At 44.9% G+C, this 25,395-nt stretch overlaps 1 protein-coding gene and 1 non-coding gene across 2 annotated transcripts in view; one reads left to right on the top strand and one right to left on the bottom strand.

Annotated features, from left to right (window-relative positions):
- Window positions 1-25,395, top strand: part of LOC124552663 (serine/threonine-protein kinase Warts-like) — a 121,034-nt gene that overhangs the window by 68,592 nt on the left and 27,047 nt on the right. The window contains exon 6 of the mRNA XM_047126987.1: window positions 14,970-15,158. Within this exon, the coding sequence (XP_046982943.1) occupies window positions 14,970-15,158 (189 nt within the window). The remainder of the gene's footprint in view (window positions 1-14,969; window positions 15,159-25,395) is intronic.
- On the bottom strand, window positions 3,267-3,341 carry Trnat-ugu. Its single transcript has one exon. It is a non-coding gene; the product is annotated as a tRNA-Thr (tRNA).

Below are 25,395 nucleotides of genomic sequence, written 5' to 3'. Positions count from 1 at the left end.
CACGTATATTGAAACAAACAAATACACTATTGACACGACTTATCCAATAAACAAATAAATTAAACAATTATGCTGTGTACTTTAGAGTCGTTTAAATTGGATGGAAGATACATTGCACCTTATTATTATTATTAACAACTGGCAAGGGCCTAATGGAACATACGCTTGCTCTACAAACCTCTTCCACTGCGTTGTGTTGAGCGCCCTGTTTGTCCATCCAGTGCTCGTATTCATTCCAGATGCGTCCTCCCGGATCTTATCCTCTCCACTCACTTATGGGTCTTCCTCTTCCTCTCCTACCGCCTATCGTCCTTCCGAATGCTATTTTAGATAGTCTCTTTTCTGTCATTCTTGCTATATGGCCTGCCCAGTTCACCCTTCTCTTCTTTAGCACATCTACGATGTTACGGTGTTTGTACAGCGCTCTTAATTCTTCATTTTTTCTTATCCTGCATTCCATGTTATCTTCATCCAATACTAGCCAAAAAGTTTTTCTTGGTATTTTTCTTTCAAATATTAACGGTTTCTAAATATTAATGCTTCAAATCCGCGTAATGTTGCTGGTATAATAGTCGACTGACACAAGCGAATTTTCAAGTACTGAGTGATCTTTTCTCTTAAGATTTCTATAAAACTAAAGTCTGTTTCGTTCGTTGTTGCTAGTCGGCATTGCACCTTATATATTCGATATAGGCACCTGAATGCAGCCGCGTAATACATTACAAATGTTTCAAAATGGTTCAAATGGCTCTGAGCACTGTGGGACTTAACTTCTGAGGTCATCAGTCCCATAGAACTACTAAACCTACCTAACCTAACGACATCACACGCATCCATGCCCGAGGCAGGATTCGAACCTGCGACCGTGGCAGTCGCGAGGTTCCAGACTGTAGCGCCTACAACCGCTCGGCCACTCCGGCTAGCAATTTTGCTTCAAACGCACCTCCAACCCCTCACTCGTCGCTCACGAGTCAGGATTTCTATTCTATTGTTCGTGGCACTCCTTCCTACCACTGTAGAGAAATTTGCTACTGCAGGAGCTATTCCCGATATTTAGCTTTTTTGGTCTCTCTTGATTGGCGTTATTACTCCAGCTACGTAGTAGAAGTCAGACTGTGGTGTCACCGCCAGACACCATACTTGCTAGGTGGTAGCCTTTAAATCGGCCGCGGTCCGTTAGTATACGTCGGACCCGTGTGTCGCCACTGTCAGTGATTGCAGACCGAGCGCCACCACACGGCAGGTCTAGAGAGACTTACTAGCACTCGCCCCAGTTGTACAGCAGACTTTGCTAGCGAAGCTACACTGACAAATTACGCTCTCATTTGCCGAGACGATAGTTAGCATAGCCTTCAGTTACGTCATTTGCTACGCCCTAGCAAGGCGCCATTACCAGTTTATATTGAGGTTATAACATGTACAGTCAAGAGCGATGTACACCGATTATGGATTAAAGTTAAGTATTCTACCAGTTACCTCCTGTTTTGCTAGTCTTATTTCTCTGACCTGTTCCAGACCTCACGCCAGTCTGCGTGAGCTTAAACGCGTGCATTTCGGCCTCCTCTAACAACACAGTGTTGGCTCTTCTGCCAACACTTCACAGACAACTTAAGTAACTTGCGCAAACATTTGTAATGTATTACGCGGCTGCATTCAGATGATTGTACATCCTCTCTGCTTGACTTCTTAATATGCTGTGTCATAGTTGATGTCTGCGGCAAGTGCATCAGCAAATTATACATTTGACAGGCCAGCGATGAATGACAGTCAACAAATCATCAACATCGTTCTGATTTGTTTCGTCTCCCCCTTCTGCATCTCCAGAGCCATGAGCTTCTGTATGTTTTGTGAAAATGCTCAAAAGTATAATGGTATTCTGGCAACGAGGACGTCTTTACTACTCTACGTTTCTTACTTCCTCCCAGTCCACTGGCGATTCTTTTCCATTGTCCGTCAGATTTCACGTAGATGACTGAGAAACGAAACCTCTGTAGGTGCGTTCCATCAGTTTCCATTCATCTTATACAGTATGAGCACAAAAAAAAAGAATCAGGCCCAAAAAAAGTTTTATACAACTTGATGTTGTTGTTGTGGTCTTCCGTTCAGAGACTGGTTTGATGCAGCTCTCCATGCTACTCTATCCTGTGCGAGCTGCTTCATCTCCCAGTACCTAGTGCAGCCTACGTCCTTCTGAATCTGCTTAGTGTATTCACCCCTTAGTCTCCCTCTACGATTTTTACCCACCACGCCTCTTTCCAGTACTAAACGGGCGACCCCTTGATGCCCCCCAGAACATGTCCTACCAACCGACTCCTCCATCTAGTCAAGTTGTGCCAAAAATTTCTCTTCTCCCCAATTCTATTCGATACCTATTTAATCTTGAGCATTCTTCTGTAGCACCACGTTTCGAAAGCTTCTATTCTCTTCTTGTCTAAACTATGTATCAGTTTCAATTTTAATACTTAACAGTTCAGTTGCACTGTTTGCTTAGAATTTACCTAGGTTTCATTCGGGATAACCGAACATTCTTCAGAATAACAGTAACTACCGCCTTTCCATAGTGGACATCGTCAAGCTAAAACTACAAATCCGTAAATTATCGTCAGTACAGCACTCGTGGATGCCGCATCGAGGTCGCGAAGTGGGGCCAAGGCAGTTCCAGATAAGTTTTATACTCTGACGATAATTTATGGATTTGTAGTTTTAGCTTGACGATGTCCACTATGCAAAGGCGGTAGTTACTGTTATTCGGAAGAAGGTTGGATTATCCCGACTGAAACCTAGAGAAATTCTAGGCAAACAGTGCAACTGAGGCTGTTAATTATTAAAATTAATATTCATATTTACACAGTTGCTGACAGGGCCGCGAAATGTTGAAGATATTTAAACTATGTATCGTCCATAGATGGCTACACTCCATACAAATACTTTGAGAAGACTTCCTGATGCTTAAATCAATACTCGATGTTAACAAATTTCTCTTCTTTGGAAACGCTTTTCTTGCCATAGGCAGTCTACATTTTATATCCTCTTTACGTCGACCATCATCAGTTATTTTGCTACCCAAATAGTAAAGCTCACTTACTACTTAAAGAGTTCCATTTCCTTATCTAATTCCCTCAGCATCACCTCATTTAATCACATTCCATTATCCTCGTTTTTATTTTTTATGCACCTTAGGATAGGCAATACAACTTGAAATGATAATTAAATGGACACCCTAGCTGCAAACAGGCGTTGATGTACTTCATTGGGGACATGTTGTGTGCCCCGACCGGGACTCGAACCCGGGATCTCCTGCTTACACGGCAGACGCTCTATCCATCTGAGCCACCGCGGGCACAGAGGATAGTGCATCTGCATGGACGTGAGATCCACATTCCCAACATGTCCACACCACTACATTCGTAGTGCACCTAATAGATGTTTGCCCATCATACTCATTACTCGTGGCAGATTAATCTACCAAGTCCCGTACGAGTTCGGGCATAGCGTGTGCGTTCGCACAAGAAGGTCAACGGCCGGGAAGCCATATTTTAACTATATATGACGGTAGTATCTGTTCCCAAAAGGACAGTTGCCGTGGATGACCATGCAGCTTTGCTAGAAATGAAATGATAATTAAATGCCACGAGTAATGAGTATGATGGGCAAACTACGAATGTAGTGGTGTGGACATGTTGGGAATGTGGATCTCACGAGGAGCGTGCAAGGGATAAGTCCCTGCAGACGCACTATCCTCTGTGCCCTCGGTGGCTCAGATGGATAGAGCGTCTGCCATGTAAGCAGGAGATCCTGGGTTCGAGTCCTGGTCGGGGTACACATTTTCAACATGTCCTCAATGAAGTACATCAACGCTTGTTTGCAGCTAGGGTGTCCATTTAATTATCATTTCATTTCTAGCAAAGCTGCATGGTCACCTACGGTAACCGTTCTTTGGGAACAGATACTACCGTCACATACAATACAACTTGCTTCATTTTTTCCCAGGGCAGATGACACACACTGAGGAGCCGACACATTGTGACCACCTGCTTAATTGCTTATTTGTCCGTCTTTGGCCCGAAATACATCACAGATTCTGCCTATCAGGGGTCCAGCATTTTGTTGGTAGGTTTGTGGTGATATGAGGCATTAGATGTCGGTACACAGATCAGGTAGCTGACGTAAATAACGGGCCTCTGACTTGAGGATGCTGTGATGGCGCCCGGTACCGATCCTGATGGGTTCCAGATTATTTACGTCAGGCGAATCCGGTCGCCGAGACATCAACGTGGGTTAACTATACCGCTCCTCAAACCACCGTAGCACGGTTCTGGCTCCGAGACACGGGCAGTTATACTGTTGAAAGATGACATCGCCGTCGGCAAAGACATCAAACATAAAAGGATTCAAATGGTTCATAGGTTTCAGGGCGTCACCGAAAACTACCACAGGTCCCATGCAAGCGCAGGAGAATGTCTCCCATAGCGTAATACGAGGTGCATTCAAGTTCTAAGGCCTCCGATTTTTTTTCTCCGGACCGGAAAGAGATAGAAACACGCGCATTGTTTTAAAATGAGGCCGCGTTCATTGTCAATACGTCCCAGAGATGGCAGCACCGTACGGCAGATGGAATTTTACCGCCAGCGGCGAGAATGAGAACTGTTTTAAATACTTAAAATGGCGACGTTTTCCTTACTTGAACAGCGTGCAATCATTCGTTTTCTGAATTTGCGTGGTGTGAAACCAATTGAAATTCATTGATAGTTGAAGGAGACATGTGGTGATGGAGTTATGGATGTGTCGAAAGTGTGTTCGTGGGTGCGACAGTTTAATGAAGGCAGAACATCGTGTGACAACAAACTGAAACAACCTCGGGCTCGCACAAGCCGGTCTGACGACACGATCGAGAAAGTGGAGAGAATTGTTTTGGGGGATCGTCGAATGACTGTTGAACAGATCGCCTCCAGAGTTGGCATTTCGGTGAGTTCTGTGTACACAATCCTGCATGACGACCTGAAAATGCGAAAAGTGTCATCCAGGTGGGTGCCACGAATGCTGACGGACGACCACACGGCTACCCGAGTGGCACGTTGTCGAGCAATGTTGACGCGCAATGAAAGCACGAATGGGACTTTCTTTTCGTAGGGTTGTGACAATGGATGAGACGTGGATGCCATTTTTCAATCCAGAAACAAAGCGCCAGTCAGCTCAATGGAAGCACACAGATTCACCGCCACCAAAAAAATTTCGGGTAACCGCCAGTGCTGAAAAAATGATGGTGTCCATGTTCTGGGACAGCGAGGGCGTAATCCTTACCCATTGCGTTCCAAAGGGCACTACGATAACAGGTGCATCCTACGAAAATGTTTTGAAGAATAAATTCCTTCCTGCACTGCAACAAAAACGTCCGGGAAGGGCTGCGCGTGTGCTGTTTCACCGAGACAATGCACCTGCACATCGAGCTAACGTTACGCAAGAGTTTCTTCGTGATAACAACTTTGAAGTGATTCCTCATGCTCCCTACTCACCTGACCTGGCTCCTAGTGACTTTTGGCTTTTTCCAACAACGAAAGACACTCTCCGTGGCCGCACATTCACCAACCATGCCGCTATTGCCTCAGCGATTTTCCAGTGGTCGAAACAGATTCCTAAAGAAGCCTTCGCCGATGCCACGGAATCATGGCGTCAGCGTTGTGAAAAATGTGTACGTCTGCAGGGCGATTACGTCGAGAAGTAACGCCAGTTTCATCGATTTCGGGTTAGTAGTTAATTAGAAAAAAAATCGGAGGCCTTAGAACTTGAATGCACCTCATACAAATCGCACCAGCCTGCGTCCGTGGCGCACTGCACGTTTCGAGCCGCCGTTCAGTTCGATGACGGCGTTTGTGGAGGCGACCGTCAACTTAGTGTAGCAAAAAATTTGATTCACTCGAAGAGTCGACACGTTTCCATTGATCGGCGGTCGAATCCCGATGGTCCCCTGCCCACTGCAGTCGTAATTGACAATGTCGCTGGGTCAACATGTGAGCACGTAAGGATGGTCTACTGCAGACTTGCATGTTCAACAGTGTAAGATGAACGGTGTGCTCCAAAACACTTGTGCGCGCACCAGCATTGTGCTCTTTTGGCAGAGATGCCGCAGATCACCATCTATGCCACTTTACAGAGCAATGGACGTACAACAATTTAGTGCCTAAAGGTAGTTTCACCGTCCTTCTACCTCTTTCTGTAGACGATCACGACAGTAGCACGCGAACATTCGACCAGCTTCGCCGTTTTAGACTTATTCGTTCACAGCCTCTGTGTAATAATAATTACGTGGTGTTCAAAAATTCTCTCCGCAGTGCCGTATGATTGTTCGCCTGCCTGGGTTACTTCCCTTCAAGTGGACTCTCCCAACATTCCACTGTTTGGTTTATCTCAGCCAGCGTCAGTAGCATCGTTGGTGTGGGTCGTTACGTGTTGATGTGAACGTTTAAGTTTAGTTCGTATGTTAGTTTGTTTCGTTACGTCACTGTTAAAATGCTAACCATTGAAGAACGTGTGTTTTCAGTCGAACAAGCGTTCGAAACTGTCGGTAAATACAAAGTTTCAGTTCGTCAGACATTTAATTCAGTTTTCCCGGAGACAACACTCCCACATCGCGATACTGTGCGAGATTTGATTAACCAGTTTCGAAGTACGGGTTCAGTGACAGATGCACCGAGAAGTGATCGTCCTAGCGTTTTGTCTGAGGATACTCGATATTTCCGATAAAATGTCCACGAGTCCGAACAAGTCAGTAAGAAAACTCGCCCAGGAAATCGATGTTAGGTTCGGAACGGCGCACACAGCTGTAAGGAAAAATTATGACTTTTCCCATACAAAGTGACAGTCGTGCAAGAACTGAAAAATACTGACCATGGCAAGAAACTGCATTATTGTCAATGGTTCAAAAATTTCGTTCAAGAAAATGGAAGGGATATTCTTAATGAAACGTTTTTCACTGATGACGCGTGGTTTCATTTATCCGGGTACATGAACTCGCAAAATTCTCGTATATGGAGTACTGCAAATCCATTGTGTATTCTTAAGAAACCACTTCATTCTGTGAAAATAGGAATTTGGACTGCAATTCCTAGACGTCGGATTGTGGGTCCCATATTTTTCAACGAAACAATAAATGCACAACGATACTGCAGTGATATTCTGTACCCATTCATAGGAGAACTTGTGTTAAGTGAAATATTGAACGGTTATTTTCAACAAGATAGTGCAACCAAGGATACAGCTCGCGTTTCAATGTCACTGCGGTTCTAGGCGCTTCAGTCCGGAACCGCGCGACTGCTGCGGTTGCAGGTTCGAATCCTGCCTCGGGCATGGATGTGTGTAATGTCCTTACGTTAGTTAGGTTTAAGTAGTTCTAAGTTCTAGGGGACTGATGACCTCAGATGTTAAGTCCCATAGTGCTCAGAGCCATCAATGTCACTGCTTGCTGATGTTTTTGGTAATCACATAATTTCACAGGGACTTTGGCCTCCACCATCGCCTGACCTAACACCACCTGAATTTTTCTTCTGGGGTGCAGCGAAAGCAACTGTCTATAAAAACCGTCCAAAATCCATCGATGAATCGAAAATTTCAATATCTACTTTCACTGCTACTGTTACAGAAGAAATGTTACAGCTTGTGTTTACAAACATGATTATACGAATTGAACTGTGTATTCAACAAGAGGGGGGACACTTTCAACATTTAATGCGAAAATTTGATAGTAAAAATGAATATTCAGTAAGTTAATAACTTGTATCTCACTGAGTTTCATTTCGGTATATTCACTGCGGCAAACGGCAAGCGCGGCTAACAATCATACGGCACTGCGGAGAGACTTTTTGAACACCCCGTATAATAATTTAGCCTTTGTCAAACTCTCTTATCTCAATGGATTCCGTCATTTGGATCGTTATATTTCCTAGGGTGATTTCCCATTCATGTTTGCTCCGCTTACATTCTTTTGTTTCCGCGTCATGTGCCCGCAATGCCACCAAACTGCATAAAACGTCGCGGTCATAATGTTTTGGCTTATAAGTGTAAGTTGGTTTGCCTATCTTCAGATGGATGAAACATTTTTCGGATCAGATTTTCTTTTTTTTTTTTTTTTTTTTTTTTTTTTTTTTTTTTTTTTTTTGCTCGCAAAAGACCGGTTGCTTCCAGTGCTAGGCTATAACAACATCTCTCAGCAGACAGCATTCTGACAGCTGCTCACAATGAAAGCTGTTGTAAAGGAGGCGAGGACATTGGCAATCTGTTCTCGTCTCCATAAAGCTGTGAGGATGGGCAGGTATCGAGGGTGAAATATCGTTGGCTGACTTTTTATGGTTACCCTGTCGAAGATTTATGGAGAGGAATTTACGGCTGTCTTGCTTAACGCGGGGTTTCCATATCAAGACTCAGAGTTGCTACGAAGTTCATTTACGTTCTAAGGTCCCCAATTTTTCTTTTCCACAAAATATTAACTCAGACAATCTGAAAGCTCTGTCATCTGCCATAGTTTCCTCCCTGCAGCTTTACACTCTTTTCACAACGTCGACCCCATGGCTGTTGTGAATGTTTCTTGAGGAGTATGTTTTGTTTACTGGAAGATCGCTGATGCAATAGTGGCAGGACTGGAGAATATGCGAAAGCAGATCATGTGTTGTTGCTGGGAAAAGCCAGTCGTCTCTACAAGCCGGACTAGGTGAATAAAGAGCATGAGAAGCATTTAAAAGTGTTTTTCTTTTTTTCCATGAAGAAACTTACGCACCGCATTCGGCCAAGTTGCTGGTGCATCGTCTTGCTGAAACACCATGCCTCAGTGCTGGAATGATCTTACTTTATACCGCGCCTTGCTAGGTTGCAACAGTTACTAAAAATGGTTCAAATGGCTCTCAGCACTATGGGACTTAACATCTGAGGTCATCAGTCCCCTAGAACTTAGAACTACTTAAAGCTAACTAACCTAAGGACATCGCACACATCCATACCCGACGCAGAATTCGCACCTGCGACCGTAGCGGTCGCGTAGTTCCAGACTGAAGCGCCTAGAACCGTTCGGCCACCACGACCAACTGCATCAGTTACTGTTGGGCCCTTTGGGACATATTGATGCCATTACGCTGTCACGTCGTCAACATCATTTTTTCAACACTGGTCCATTGCCGAAAATTATTTTGTGCCCTGGCGAGTCTGTGTTGTTCGCTGGACAAAAAAATTGTATCCATGTCTTGTCCAGTCTCAAATCTGGTGAAAGGAAAGCTGCATTCATGCTGTGATCATGTTCAACATTACCAAGTGTGCAGTCTTGCAGTCGCCTATCACCATGCAAGGATCCTATGTCAGGGACACACCGCAGTCTTGGACCATCGTAGAGGATTGCATGGAATGTTCCCAACTATGGAGCTGATACCTTTCACACTCAGGACTGAGGAGTGCTTGGCCGAGGACTCATGTCATTTCATCACTTGACGTGACTGTAAACTTGTGAATTTATTATTAAATACTGCTGCATTCTTACAGGTTTGTTTTTTGTTGCCACAAAACGTTTGGCTTTGTTGGAACTGTGGCACCAACATTTATGATGCCATCGCTACACATCTAACTCCGGTGTCGTTCAGGTTCTCTATGCAAGCGAACAAAGCCGGATGATAACAAGTTGCTAGAGTAATGACACCTTCGCCATTTCTAGAACAAAATCACTAACCACTCCGACCGCTGGGGTTTCGTGTGCTGTACCGTGCTGCCATCTGTGGCTTGCATACTTAAAGGGGTTCCCCACATTTTAAGGTGAACTGCACGCCTCTCTGTGCTCCCTGCCCCGACAAAGGAAAGTGGGAGATCTCTGAACTTGAATACCCTCGTAAATGTAAACAGCTGTCTTGAAAACAAAACGACATATCCTAAGTATGTGATACCCTTGTGTTTTGTAGCTCGGTGCAATATCGGGAAATATATTTAGTGCATACTGAACCGTGAATTTACTCTCAAAAGCTTTTCTTAAGAATATACTTCATTTACTAACGACTCATCGAGAACATTAACACCTTTCATCACACTATGTGAGCGTGGAAGTAGTTGCCAGTGGGTAACTGATGAAAAAGAATTAAATTTCTTTCAACAAATGGAAATTTTATTCCTAAAAGCCCTTTTTTTGTTCGAAACAGATTTAAAATTATAATCACAAAGCACCCTCAAAATATCAAGTTACAGTTTTATACAGAGGCAGAATGAACAAATATTGACAGTATGAGATTTCGGGCTGAGAACCTTGCCACTGCCTTTTGACCCGGCCGTAGTCACGACCGCTCAGAACAGCCTCTGAAAGACTACGCTGGTGCAAATCTGCAGCACACCAGATTGCTTTAAACTAAGAATTTTAACAACTCACGCAAACACATAAACTATGCACCCCGTAAGGAGGATGGAAATGGTGCAAAACATTGTTGTTGTTGTTGTTGTGGTCTTCAGTCCTGAGACTGGTTTGATGCAGCTCTCCATGCTACTCTATCCTGTGCAAGCTTTTTCATTTCCCAGTACCTACTGCAGCCTACATCCTTCTGAATCTGCTTAGTGTATTCATCTCTTGGTCTCCCTCTACGATTTTTACCCTCCACGCTGCCCTCCAATACTAAACTAGTGATCGCTTGATGCCTCAGAACATGTCCTACCAACCGATCCCTTCTTCTGGTCAAGTTGTGCCACAAACTCCTCTTCTCCCCAATCCTATTCAGTACCTCCTCATTAGTTATGTGATCTACCCATCTAATCTTCAGCATTCTTCTGTAGCACCACATTTCGAAAGCTTCTATTCTCTTCTTGTCCAAACTATTTACGGTCCATGTTTCACTTCCATACATGGCTACACTCCATACAAATACTTTCAGAAATGACTTCCTGACACTTAAATCTATACTCGACGTTAACAAATTTCTCTTCTTCAGGAACGCTTTCCTTGCCATTGCCAGTCTACATTTTATATCCTCTCTACTTCGACCATCATCAGTTATTTTGCTCCCCAAATAGCAAAACTCCTTTACTACTTTAAGTGTCTCATTTCCTAATCTAATACCCTCAACATCACACTAACAATTAAAATATTAACCTTGCCACCGAAGGTGCGACTTGATTTTAACTTCTAAGAAAAGTCTTACGGTGGAAGGGTGGCAACTTTATATACTAAAATGATTATTTAAATAAAGACCCATGAAGTGCAGTCTTACATAAAATATACAAACATGCTCTACATTACACATATACCGCCTCTCAAGATGACAGGCAAGATAAAGACATGTTTCAGGAATTCGGCCGTTACACTTCAAGCAATAAATTCGTTAGCACCGAATCCGACAAACATGAGAGGCAGCTATAAACGTACGGCAGACCGACAGACAGACAGAAAGACACTAACTGCCTAACAGATGCGGACGAGAGACAGACGAGCAAGCTGGGGACGAGAGACTGACCAAGAAAACAAGTAGTAGTATTTAACACGTGCATGAAACAACATATCACGAATCACTTACCTACTAATAAGCTGCGATGTCTGGCGAAGACCTGGCGCAGCACCCCCAAATCGCTCTCCCGAACCGTCCGCTGCCAGCCGCTTCAACGGACGCAGGAAGGCGCGCCGATCTCCCGTCTCACGGCGTCGCAGCTCGCCCCGGCCAGAGCGACGTCGTGGGTTGACTCCTGTTGCTCTCGTGTCGGCCGCGAAGCCACTACCCCTCGCTATACGGCGCGGCCCACTGGACTCACGTGGGGACATCGCATGCGCCGACGCTCTAGTCATCTCGTGTCTCAGTGCGCGACCGAACAACCGAACGATGCAACCGCCAGTGACCATTGCCTGAACAAACTCGAGCAGACTGGCGGCCTAACACATACTAGCACTCCGGACGACAGACAGACACTGACTGCCCCACACTGATCCGGCTGACCAACTCAGCAGACTCCTCAGCTCATGCCGCCCCTTAAATGCACGTGAACAGGCAACCTTTCCGGTTTCCCACCAGAGGGAGACACCAAAGCTGCGATTGCCACAGCGGCGCCAGCGCCAGAAACGGAGGGCGACTGCTTCACACTACGCGCTGCGGCGCGCTCTTCAAAACAGCAAACTTTTACCAAGGTTGTTGTAAATCAAACAATGATAGGCCTACATAACTGCAGTATCTGTAATGTAAATGTAGGAGTTTATTCGAGTTTTCGGCGAATGGGAGCCTGATACACAGTTCCTCTATGAAAAAGGGTTCCCTGCGGGAACAAGAGTTTCCACGACCCCGGCAGTGGCTGTGTGTGTGCATTGTGCGACCAACCCTATGACCAGCTGTAAAAAACGAGTAAAATCACTGGCAGAACTACGTAAATAACAAACAATGTGAACACTGAAATGTGACGAACAAGGTGTAATATCACAAAGCTATGTAATTTGCGTAACTTAAGCATAACTTATGCGCATTTATTCTAATAACGTAATCTAAATGGATAGCAGGGACTTCACTGTAGAGCCATTCCAGTGGAGAAAATAGCACTAAAAACTACATAAATAACAAATTTTGAGCAAGCTCCAAATAGTAAACTGTGCTATAATGAGATTTATATATTCATAATTTTATTTTTGTACGCTCACCATTCTACTTTGGTGATCCACCATGAACGATAAAGTTCGCTGAGGTGCATTGGTTTACTTGCTTCCACAGTGCAGATGGCCGTAGTGTAGACGCATCCATATGGCATGGATATCTGTGGAGACAGGCAGTAGTGTGGTCAGTAGCTGCAGTGGCAACCATCTGGATGACTGACGGATCTGGACTTGTGACATTAGCCAACGTGGCCATATGTGGTGGTAATGCGAAAGGCTGAAAGCGAGGGCAGACTATGGCCCTTATTGTTCCCGAGGGCAAGCTTAATGATGATGGCACTTTTTTGGACCAAGTATTCTGGAGGGAAGATAGTACCCCACTTTCTGGTACCAGGATCAATCCTCACTGTCGCAGCAGCCATTAGAGTTATGTTTGCCATACAGTGATGCCATGTCTGTCAACCACACGAAAACAGTGACCACCTGTTTTAAACCAAGTTGCGCGTTTCTCTTGCTGCTCCCAAAGACGAGAATAAAGTGGGAAATCATAGTCGCGTAAGACGTAACACCCCCATTATTCCGGGGGCGATTGCCCATATCGACAAGCGGCTTTCGGCGAATCATAGCCGACTATGGGGCACATACTTTGGTGCATGCACAATATAGTGATGTAACGCCTGTTGCTATTGTGATTCAAACTTCCCTTTTAGACGCTGGGAAATATTGTACGATTGAAGGTCGAGGCGGTCGGAAGCGGCTGCAGACAGTAAACACGCCTCGCGCGACCCGCAGTCCGAGTTGCCGTGCTCTGTGCAGCACGCACGGCCTACTCTACGTAGCTAAATCCTCATCCGCCCTCTTTTAAGCAAAGTTTGATTCACAGTAGCTACATGCGTTACATCACTATACGCGTCTTTTCCAGAGCGTTCGAATGATGGTAAAAAAAGTATAGCGTCCCATTTAAAAAACATGTACTTGCCTCATTATCTCGGTCGATATAAACGTTGTGATTATTGTGCATCTACCAACGTATGTGCCCCATAGTCCGCTATGATTCTCCGAAAACCGCATGCCGATGCGTCCAATCGCTCCCGGAATAAAGGGGGTGTTACGTCTTACGCGACGTGTGTGTGTGACTTGTGACTTGCGCTTGTAAGCTGCTACTGATCACTTCCCCACGTGAATAACTCATGTTGGAAAGTCCCCTCTCCCTCCCAAATGATGCCCTGTCTCCATTTATCCCTCCAATCAACTATGATCCTTAACTCCCCCTTCCTCCCTCAGTCCTTTTCCTGGGCTCCCTCTCCACCCCTTCAATCCAGTTTTTTCTCCGCCTACCTTCAGTCGATTCTCTCCCCCTGAGTCCTTTTTCTCTCCCAATGTCTTCCTCACTCCTTTCTCGCGTCCGCCGTGCCCCCCTCCCCTTTTTCTGTGCCCTCTCCCTCCATCGGCTCCTCCCTTTTTTTTTGTTTTTCCTCTCCTCCCCCCCTTTCCCCCCCATCTGTTCTGCTGCCCCCCCCCCCCCCCATACCCATATCCCTTCGTACTCTGTCGTGCAGTGCTTTCCGTGACTGTTCAGTGTCGTGCATCGCCTTTTTAAAGTGTTGCGAACAGAAACCAGACCTGTCGCTATGTTTTTTTTTCTTTTTTTTTAATTGTGCCCTCCTATCTCCTAAGTGTTTCTTTTTTGTTTTCTTCACAACTTTTTCGCCATGTACCAGTTTTAAACAGTCGCCGTTTCACCACCTCTTTTTATTGTTACAGCACCTCATTATATTACAACAAATAAGCCCTCGGTCACAAATATTAAGTCAAAATTCACCAGGTTTCGATGCTACTATGAGACTTGTTGCAACCCTTGTTCACAGTACGAGCAGCCCTTAGCGGCTCGCCATCTCACTTACGACCATTCATGACGTCGCCTTTCCGGCTTAGACCTTTTTTAATATGTGACCTGTAAGTACTGCATCTTTTTCCAGTCAGTACAAACTTTAATTTTATTAATGTATTATATACCTAATATGTTTTAGAACAGTTAGTCTAATTCTGAAGACGACGCTCATAGCAGCGTCGTAACCTGGTCAATTTTGACTTAATATTTGAGACCGAGGGCTTATTTGTTCTAATATAATTCTAATGCGGTCACTCAGCCTTAGCAGCTACGTTGAAAATTTGATGCACCTCATTATGTTTTTTTTTAATTTTATCTGTAGGCTGCAGAGCGGCGTATTACGCTGCTGCCCCCTCTGGGATAGGGACCTAGGGCGTGGGAGGGGGGGGGGGGGAATCGAAATACAATACAGAAAAAAAAGTCACATTCAAGGCGACACTGGGTAATATAGACTGAGGCGACTAGCGTGACGTGACGTGTGTGAGTGACGGTGTTCTCCAGGCGCCGCTGGTGGCGGCGTTCACGCTGCACCACGACCTGACCGGCCTGCCGCAGAGCGTGGAGCCGCTGGTGGAGGCTCCAGTGGCGTCTCCGATCGCCTTCCAGCAGCAGCTGCTGGCCGTGCACCAGCGCCACGTCTTCCTCAAGCAGCAGCGCCAGAAGATAGACGAGCTGGAGAGGCAGCGGCAGGTGCGTCTAACATCAACTGTCCGTTACTGTATACAGCTGGAGGAGGTTTTGCTACAGTTAACCTTAGCGTCCAATTACAGGCTGCGTATTCCAATACATTTCAAGTGGTGATGAATTTGCTATGTTATCCAGCTTCAGATGCTACACTACTGGCCATTAACATTGCTACACCACGAAGATGACGTGCTACAGACGCGAAATTTAACCGACAGCAAGAACATGCTGTGATATGCAAATGATTAGCTTTTCAGAGCATTCACACAAGGTTGGCGCCGGTGGCGACACCTACAACGTGCTGACATGGGGAAAGTTTCCAACCGATTTCTCGTACACAAACTGCAGTTGACCGGCGTTGCCTGGTGACACGATGTTGTGATGTCTCGTGTAAGGAGGAGAAATGCGTACCATCATGTTTCCAGCTTTGATAAAGGTCGGATTATAGCCTATCGCGATTGCGGTTTATCGTATAGCGACATTGCTGCTCGCGTTGGTCGAGATCCACTGACTGTTAGCAGAATATCGAATCGGTGGGTTCAGGACGGTAATACGGAACGCCGTACTGGATCGCAACGGCCTCGTATCACTAGCAGTCGAGATGACAGGCATCTTATCCGCATGGCTGTAACGGATCGTGCAGCCACGTCTCGATCCCTGAGTCAACAGGTGGGGACGTTTGCAAGACAACAACCATCTGCACGAACAGTTCGATGACGTTTGCAGCAGCATGGACTATCAGCTCGGAGGCCGTGGCTGCGGTTACTCTTGACGATGCATCACAGACAGGAGCGCCTGCGATGGTGTACTCGACGACGAACCTCGGTGCACGAATGGCAAAACGTCATTTTTTCGCATGAATCCAGTTTATGTTTACAGCATCAAGATGGTCGCATCCGTGTTTGGCGAAATCGCGGTGAACGCACATTGGAAGCGTGTATTTGTCATCGCCATACTGGCGTATCACCCGACGTGATGGCATGGGGTGCTATTGGTCACACGTCTCGATCACCTCTTGTTCGCACTGACGGCACTTTGAACAGTGGGCGTTACATTTCAGATGTGTTATGACCCGTGGCTCTACCCTTCATTCGATCCCTGCGAAACCCTACATTTCAGCAAGATAATGCACGACCGCATGTTGCAGGACCTGTGCGGGTCTTTCTGGATACAGAAAATGTTCGACTACTGCCCTGGCCAGCACATTCTCCAGATCTCTCACCAATTGAAAACGTCTGGTCAATGGCGGCCGAGCAACTGGCTCGTCACAATACGCCAGCCACTATTCTTGATGAACTGTGGTATCGTGTTGAAGCTGCATGGGCAGCTGTACCTGTACACCCCATCCGAGTTGTGTTTGACTCAATACCCAGGCGTATCAATGCCGTTAATACGGCCAGAGGTGATTGCTCCGGGTACTGATTTCTCAGGATCTGCACACCCAAATTGCGAGAGAATGTAATCACATGTCAGTTCTAGTATATTTGTGCAATGAATACTCATTTATCATCCGCATTTCTTCTTCGTGTAGCAATTTTAATGGCTAGCAGTGTACTTATCTCAGTCAACTATAAAATTAGCACCTGACAACAACATTGACAGTCAAATAGCGTTAAGTGGATTATATAAAAAATATTTCCAGTTTGCTGCTGAACAGTTTGTTGATTCTGTACTATAGCCCTATTTTGATGTAAGTGCTATTTTGTAGTAAAACCTGGAATTAATACGAACGGTATAGATGTCACCCACGTGGTGGTAAATTGCGTAAAAAATGTTTGGCAGTTTTAATTCCTTCTAGGTTTTCTTTCCGTACGTGCGTATTCCATTTTTGTGTAATCGTTGTTTGCTATCTTCATCTGTTGTGAAACGTTATTTATTTAAAATGAAGTTTAACAGCTATTTAAGGTACTCCAAAGATGCTGTGTGTTTACTTTTATTTATATTTATCATAGATAATGTTCAGGGTTTCGTCTATAATTGTTAGACTATGTGTGCAATCTTTAGGTTTCATTCTTTACGGCTTATCGTTTTAGAATGTCAATAAAATTTTCTAGTTAGTGTTTGTGTTTTAGGTCTTTCTGTTCGTCTAAAATATTTTGCAGTTGATTATGCATATGTACATAATTTCGAGTTTCTTCTAAAGCATTTATGGTTATGCCTTTCGGAATTTTGTGTAATATTTGGAGCTCAGATTTGATGTTTTCTGATTTGCGATACTCTGGATAAAATTTAGCACGATATCCTTCAGAAGGTTATGCAACAATTTTATCAATCAATGCCAAGCCGAATAAGGCACAAGGGGTAGGGGTGAATCAGTGCGTAACTGACTTGATTAATTTGTGAAGTTGTTTCCCTTGAATAAATCATCCACATTTTATGAAATTGTAATCAGCTTCGTCACATCTACCGATTTCCGTCCTATTTCGATATTTTGTCATTGTACGTCGTCTTTCTTTTTCTTTGTTGTCTTTGAGTGTATTATAAGTGGCAACTGACCCTTAACATCCGTCAGTTTCTACAGCAGTCCGCTGACGTCATTAGGATGGAAACGGCTAGGATTTTACGTACATGCAACCCACCTAACAGTAATTTATCGCAGGTACAAAGGAAGTTGCTGAGGGATATAAATGCAGATAAAAACATTATTGTTCTTAATGCAGATAAGGGTAATGCCACCGTCGTATTGAACAGTGAGGACTATCATGGAAAAATCAGTGATATTCTGGTTACATCCAATTACAAAAAACTCCAGAAAGATCCGACTATGAAGATTTTAAGAATGACCAATCAACTGGTGAAAGCGTCTTCATTCGCCACCGACGATAAGAAGCTGCTTTGTAAAACATAAGCTTATCCACCTGGACCTTATGGCTTACCCAAAGTGCATAAACCTGAGATTCCGTTGAGGCCAATTGTCAGCGCTATAGGTGGACCAAGACACGAGTTAGCTAGACACCTTGCGTCAATGCTGCAGGCTTATGTTGGTAGGATAGACAGTCATATTAAAAATTCAGCTCATTTCATTGACAAGTTAAAGGAAACGAGCAAGGGCCCGGATGATATCCTCGTCAGTTTTGACGTCGTGTCGTTATTTACCACGATTCCGGGAAACAAAGCTATCTTATGCGTAGTGGATATTTTTCCTACCGATAATGTGGCATTATTCCGACACTGTCTCACCACAACCTACTTTCAGTACAATAATAACTTTTATGAACAGATTGACGGGGTGTCTATGGGCAGTCCTCTCAGCCCTGCTGTGGCTAACTTATTTATGGAGACTTTTGAACAACGGGCGTTGCAGACTGCCAGTAAGAGACCAGCCAGATGGTATCGCTGTGTCGATGACACGTTCGTAGTATGGACACACGGAGCAGAGGAACTGGATGCCTTCCTGACACATTTAAACAGCATTAATCCGAAAATCCAATTCACTATGGAGACGGAAAGGAATCGGCAATTGAATTTCCTGGATGTGTCTGTGATTAAACGACGGGATGCAACGTTGGGCCATAAGGTGTATAGAAAGCCCACACATACTGATCGTTATCTGCATAAATACTCAAACCACCACCCTTGACAAAAAAGAGGTGTAATGAAAACGTTGGTAGACAGGGCGTACAAAATTTGTGAACCTGTTTATTTAGAAGATGACATTGAACATCTACGGTCAACTTTCGTGAAGAATGGCTATTATAGCAAGATATAGATCGAGCACTTCGCTCTAGGCAGAGAATCAGGAGCAACAACGAAAACAGTCGCCCAAGGGCAAAGTTTTTCTTCCGTACATTAGTAAGGTCACATATCGCATTGGAAAAGTTTTAAGCAAGTATGGGGTAGAAACTATTTTCAGACCCACCAGGAAAATAAAAGAATATTTAAGATCGGCAAAAGATGCACGACACCCTTCGGCTACACCGGGGGTAAATAAAATTCCTTGTAGTTGTGGACAGGTATACATCGGTACCACAAAGAGGAGCCTTTCGCTCCCTGTATTTTACCCCTACCATCTTTAGAATTTGAAAGTGAGGTGTCAGGGGTAAAATACAGGGAGCGAAAGGCTATTTACAATTTGTACAGAAACCAGATGGCAGTTATAAGAGTCGAGGAGCATGAAAGGGAAGCAGCGGTTGGGAAGGGAGTGAGACAGGGTTGTAGCCTCTCCCCTATACTATTCAATCTGTATATTGAGCAAACAGTAATGGAAACAAAAGAAAAATTCGGAGTATGTATTAAAATCCATGGACGTCAATAATTAGAAAACAAATAATCATGTCCCTTGCTGGACGATGTAACTGGCACAGCAAAAGTTCCGACAAACGACTATGAAGCAGCCGCGCGGGATTAGCCGAGCGGTCTCTGGCGCTGCAGTCATGGACTGTGCGGCTGGTCCCGGCAGAGGTTCGACTCCTCCCTCCCCTCAGACATGGGTGTGTGTGTTTGTCCTTAGGATAATTTAGGTTAAGTAGTGTGTAAGCTTAGGGACTGATGACCTTAGCAGTTAAGTCCCATAAGATTTCATACAGACACACACACACTATGAAGCTCACTCGTTGTGAACGCTAACTCTGTCCTGAGCATGAATAAAGAAAAAGTTAGTGTTCCTAGCTGCAATCACCATAACGATGAAAAAGTGCACCTGCGCTCCCTGAGCAACTGGAGTCCATTCCCCTGGGGCATGGACTCTCGGTCGAAGAGCGGTGGTGGACAGTGGATGGTGGATTGGACACTGGCAGCGGCGGTGACTCCGGTGACGTTCATGGCTTCCGGGCTGCCGATATTTCCGCCTTGTGCTGCCCGAGAGCGAGCTCAGACCCACGATTTGAGGTGAGCTACATCTGCTCGCCTGGGTCGCGGAAGCAGAATATAGTCCCGATCGGCGCACACCGACACTGGCTGCGCTCGACGATTGAGATTTCAATGCGGCTGCCAGCGTCACCCTCTGATGGCCTGCTACATCTGCATCTATAAACATACTCCGCAATAGACCATACGGTGCGTGGCGGAGGGTACCTCGTGCCACAACTAGCATCTTCTCTCCCTGTTCCACTCCCAAACAGAACGAGGGAAAAATGACTGCCTATATGCCTCTGTACGAGCCCTAATCTCTCTTATCTTATCTTTGTGGTCCTTCCGCGAAATGTAAGTCGGCGGCAGTAAAATTGTACTTCAGTCAGCCACAAATGCTGGTTCTCTAAATTTCCTCAGTAGCGATTCACGAAAAGAACGCCTCCTTTCCTCTAGAGACTCCCACCCGAGTTCCTGAAGCATTTCCGTAACACTCGCGTGATGATCAAACCTACCAGTAACACATCAAGCAGCCCGCCTCTGAATTGCTTCTATGTCCTCCCTCAATCCGACCTGATAGGGGTCCCAAAAGCTCGAGCAGTACTCAAGAATAGGTCGTATTAGTTTTTTATAAGCGGTCTCCTTTACAGATGAACCACATCTTCCCAAAATTCTACCAATGAACCGAAGACGACTATCCGCCTTCCCCACAACTGCCATTACATGCTTGTCCCACGTCATATCGTACTGCAATGTTACGCCCAAATATTTAATCGACGTGACTGTGTCAAGCGTAACACTACTAATGGAGTATTCAAACATTACAGGATTCTTTTTCCTATTCATCTGCATTAATTTACATTTATCTATATTTATAATTGGCTGCCATTCTCTACACCAATCACAAATCCAGTCCAAGTCATCTTATATGCTCCTACAGTCACTCAACGACGACACCTTCCCGTACACCACAGCATCATCAGCAAACAGCCGCACATTGCTATCCACTCTATCCAAAAGATCATTTATGTAGATAGAAAACAACAGCGGACCTACCACACTTCCCTGGGGCACTCCAGATGATACCCTCACCTCCGATCAACACTCACCATCGACGACAACGTACTGGGTTCTATTACTTAACAAGTCTTCGAGCCACTCACATACTTGCAACCAATCCCATATGCTCGTACCTTAGTTAGGATTCTGCAGTGGGGCACCGAGTCAAACGCTTTCCGGAAGTCAAGGAATATGGCATCCGTCTGATACCCTTCGTCCATGGTTCGCAAGATATCACGTGAAAAAAGGAAGAGTTGCGTTTCGCAGGAGCGATGCTTTCAATAGCCGTGCAGCTCGCCGACTTCTGGGCGCAGCTTCGGTTCGAGTAGAGCCACAAGTGTTTGAGCTGTGCTGCTGGCAGACATTCGGCTGCTGGTGCTCAGTGGTAGGCGAGATGCAACAAAGAGCGTCGTCGAGGCAGTGATGTCTTGAAGACGCCCCTCGACTCAAGAAGTTAAAGAGCCAGTCGAATGTTGGGAGTTCATCCTCACCATGTCCTTTGAGTACTGGGGCCCAAACTTATTGTCTTCAAGGAACCTGGTGTGTCCATGACTGGGGATCGGTAGTGAACAGCATTGCAGAAATTATGGTGTGCAATTAAGACGAAACATCCGGGAAAACTGCGTTAAGGGGTGCTCCATGGTAACACACATCCCCATATCGCAAATGCTGTAACGCCGAAGTTATGCCATCTCAATTGAGAGACACTCGAGCCCCACCCAACAGTCCTGGTCTCTACAAACGCCATTATCACGCCTTCGGTCCCTCAAAAAAGGTGTAACGTATTACTATGTTTACGACGTTTCTCATCGATCCATACACGTTATCACGCATTTCTAGCTGCTTCTCTCACACAAATACAGTAGAGCGTCGATTATCCGAACGTCGGTGAACCGAACGACCGTGTAACCGGACTGTGCACTCGCTCGCGCCTGTTACTCTCCCACCCTACCGTCCATCATCCCCCTCACTCCCAAACCAAGTGTCCCACGGTAGTCGCCGCACTGGGCCACCGCTGGCGGAACATTGCTTCTGATGGGGCCTTCAGAAGGCGCTCCTGACCGGCCGAGCCGCCAGTCGCTGTGTTTCAACAATCGGCACACTTCTGTCGGCTTGGCACTGGCAGTAGAAGTAGCGGCAGTATCAAAGCTGTTCACAGCAACGGCTGCGCCAGCTTAAAGTTGAGGCGCAGTTTGAAGGACTGCGCGCCCCCAAGAAGAGCTTCTCGCGGTGCAAACAGTCACCTTCTGTTCTCTGTTACGACCACTTGTGTGCTGCTGCGTGGAGAAGTGAACTTGATGATACAAAATGCTTAAACGTAAACGTGTTGTCCTTTCTATGAGGGACAAAGGTTAGAAGAAGGTGAATCTGCAACCACTTTGCCAAATGAGTACAAGGAGGGGAAGTCGACAATTACGGATATGAAAAAACAAAAGACGAGCATAGCAAATTTTGTAGCTATGCTCGATTCTACTGATGGATCAACAAGCCGTAAAACTATGAAGCTCGCCACTAACACAGATCTAGATGATGCTGTTTACAAGTGGTTTACACAAAAGAGATCGGAAGCAAAACCTATCTCAGGTCCCATTCTGTGTGAGAAGGCAATGCAGTCTAACGAAAGACTTGGAGGGCCTTCGAACTTTAAAGCGAGCACGGGCTGGTTAAAACGCTTCAAGTCAAGACACGGCATTCGTGAGCTTACAATACAGGGAGAAAAACTGTCGGATGATTCTTCAGCAGCTGATTCTATCAAACTAAGGGACGTATTAAGGGAAGAAGATTATGCTCTCGAAAACGTATTACTTTGTAATACTAAAAGAGATGCCTGTTTTTATGAATAAATTTGCTGCACAGTACTTCTATTTGGCAAATAAATATGTACAGTTCGATTATCCGAACAAACCAGTTTTCCGAACACCCTTGTCCCCCAATTACTTCGGATAATCGACGCTCTACTGTAATGATAAAAATTCAGAAATTCAGGGTCGCCACCAGCCCAAGCTCTTGCTAACCATTTAGAAAAAACGGAGCTGGAAAATTATTATGGTTAGTTCTGAGCACTATCAACATCTGTGGTCATCAGTCCCCTAGAACTTAGAACTACTTAAACCTAACTAACCTAAGGACATCACACACATCCATGCCCGAGGCAGGATTAGAACCTGCGACCGTAGCGGTCACGCGGTTCCAGACTGACGCGCCTAGAACCTCACGGCCACACTGGCCGACGGAAAGTTATTAGTTTAATTACTTTAATAATTTAATTACAAGTACGCACAGTTCTTTAAGGATCCACATAAATAGCACTCCATGTCGTGCGTGAAGCAACTTGATTAATTCAGAAATGGAAATCAGAGTAAGGGGGTAAGATCGACACCAAAGAATTTATCTTTCACGTAAATTATTTATTGTAACTAAATATTTGGTTGCACATCCTAACTACACATAACTGGTGCCTGACTCGAAATATTTAAGTAAGAATTACGTGAGAATGAAACAGAGCACAATTTAACTACAGCAAGAAGAAACACAAGACGGGGGTGGGAGACAATTACACTATCATCTTCTTTGCATTAATACCATAAAAATATCTCAGTGAGATTTGCATTACGATTCTAGGCATGCACTATTCTGGACAGAGGTTTAACCAATACGTGAGGCTGTGCGATAATTATTTAACCATCCGCCGGCCGGAGTGGCCGTGCGGTTCTAGGCGCTACAGTCTGGAACCGAGCTACCGCAGTTTCGAATCCTGCCTCGGGCATGGATGTGTGTGATGTCCTTAGATTAGTTAGGTTTAAGTAGTTCCAAGTTCTAGGCGACTGATGACCTCAGCAGTTGAGTCGCATAGTGCTCAGAGACATTTATTTAACATACTAACTGCGTCTGCTGCTTGCAAACGGCCGAACTAGAAAACGTGGTGCATTCTGACTCAAACTGTTGTGCTGATTTGTAGAAAGCGCACGAAAGAACAGATATCCTCGCAAAAATTGTAGCTCACTAAACAAGCAAACTGTTAAAATAAAGCCTATTGCGGTGCCGTGGTGAACCAGAAGGGTCATTGATTACCAAACACGTGGCACAAAATCGACACACAAAAACAAAAGCAATTTCCACAAAATATAACATCAAAAATCATTGAAAAAAATAACTCGCTTCACACGTTTCAGATAAGCTAAAATTCTTAAATATTTCACCAGTTAAACATGACGAAGTCCTAAGTCAACCTGCTTCCTATCACCTGAAACCCCCCTTAAGAGCTAGGGTCCGTACTCACCAAGCGTTCACCGAAGAGTGCCGCTTTCTCTTTCGAGGTTACCTAGCTCCCCGTGCAGCGGAAGCTACCGTCACCAACCTCACACACAAAAACAGCCTTCGACTAAGATGGGTAAACCTCTCTGTTCTGGTACTGGAAACCTAAGTTGGTCATCCTGTGCTCTTCCTTGAACGAGAAGCAACATCGTCTGCTCCCAGCAGACGGTGACCAACTCAGCGATTCCCACAAAACAAAACCGAAAACCACATTAAAACACACCTGTAATATTCAATATGCCTTATTTGAGTGCTCAGTCATTGTGGAAGAGTTCATGAATTGAGCTAAAATCGGGTAGTAAAATAAATAGCTTGAACCGAATTCGACAAGCGTCTTATGAAACGACTTCACAGAGACGTTTCAAAGGCCTTGAAGGATCGTTGATACCTGTTGGTCAAGGAAGTGCATCAAAAAGTTACATACTTCTTTACTCACCAGGGCATGGTGTTCTACTAAACAGGTATATTCTAACTACTGTATCTGAGGGATTATTGCCTCAATGTCCATGGTGATTTTGCCTCATTGGTATACCATTTCTGGACTGTATGACCTTCGAATGGGACGGTGCGAGTGAGAGTGAAAATTATTATTGAAATATTCCATCTACTCTACAAGAAAATAATTTGCAGCTGAAGCGGCCATTATGCGGCACCATGGAAGCCCTCTTCGTGACAGTCACGGACAAACACTTGCTGACATAAACTAACAATTATGTCTGCCTTTGTTCCTGTACGCACTCATACACCGATATACCAGAGTATCTTTCATTCCAAGCAAATGTTCCTCATTTCCCAAAACAGATATTTTGCGCAGTTTACCTAAACTGCTCTCCATCAGAACTTGCTGTCTCAGAAAATACCACTTACACGAAGAAATACATTTTTCATCTCCTAACGTCACTATTTTTTTCTTGGTTTCGCCCATTGAGAACCACATGAAGTAGCTTAGGTCTTCTTTCCTTCCGTAATCCATTCTTTCTCGTAGTTTTCCATTTTTTGTCTATTGTTTTTTCGTCTTTGTTGTCAACATTGTACGTGTCTTCCTATGTGTTTTTCCTGCAAGGACCTGAAACCTTTTACT

This window comes from Schistocerca americana, chromosome 10 (genome assembly GCF_021461395.2).
Source record: "Schistocerca americana isolate TAMUIC-IGC-003095 chromosome 10, iqSchAmer2.1, whole genome shotgun sequence".
Taxonomy (NCBI): Eukaryota; Metazoa; Arthropoda; class Insecta; order Orthoptera; family Acrididae; genus Schistocerca; species Schistocerca americana.
This window is presented reverse-complemented; position numbering and strand designations above follow the sequence as displayed.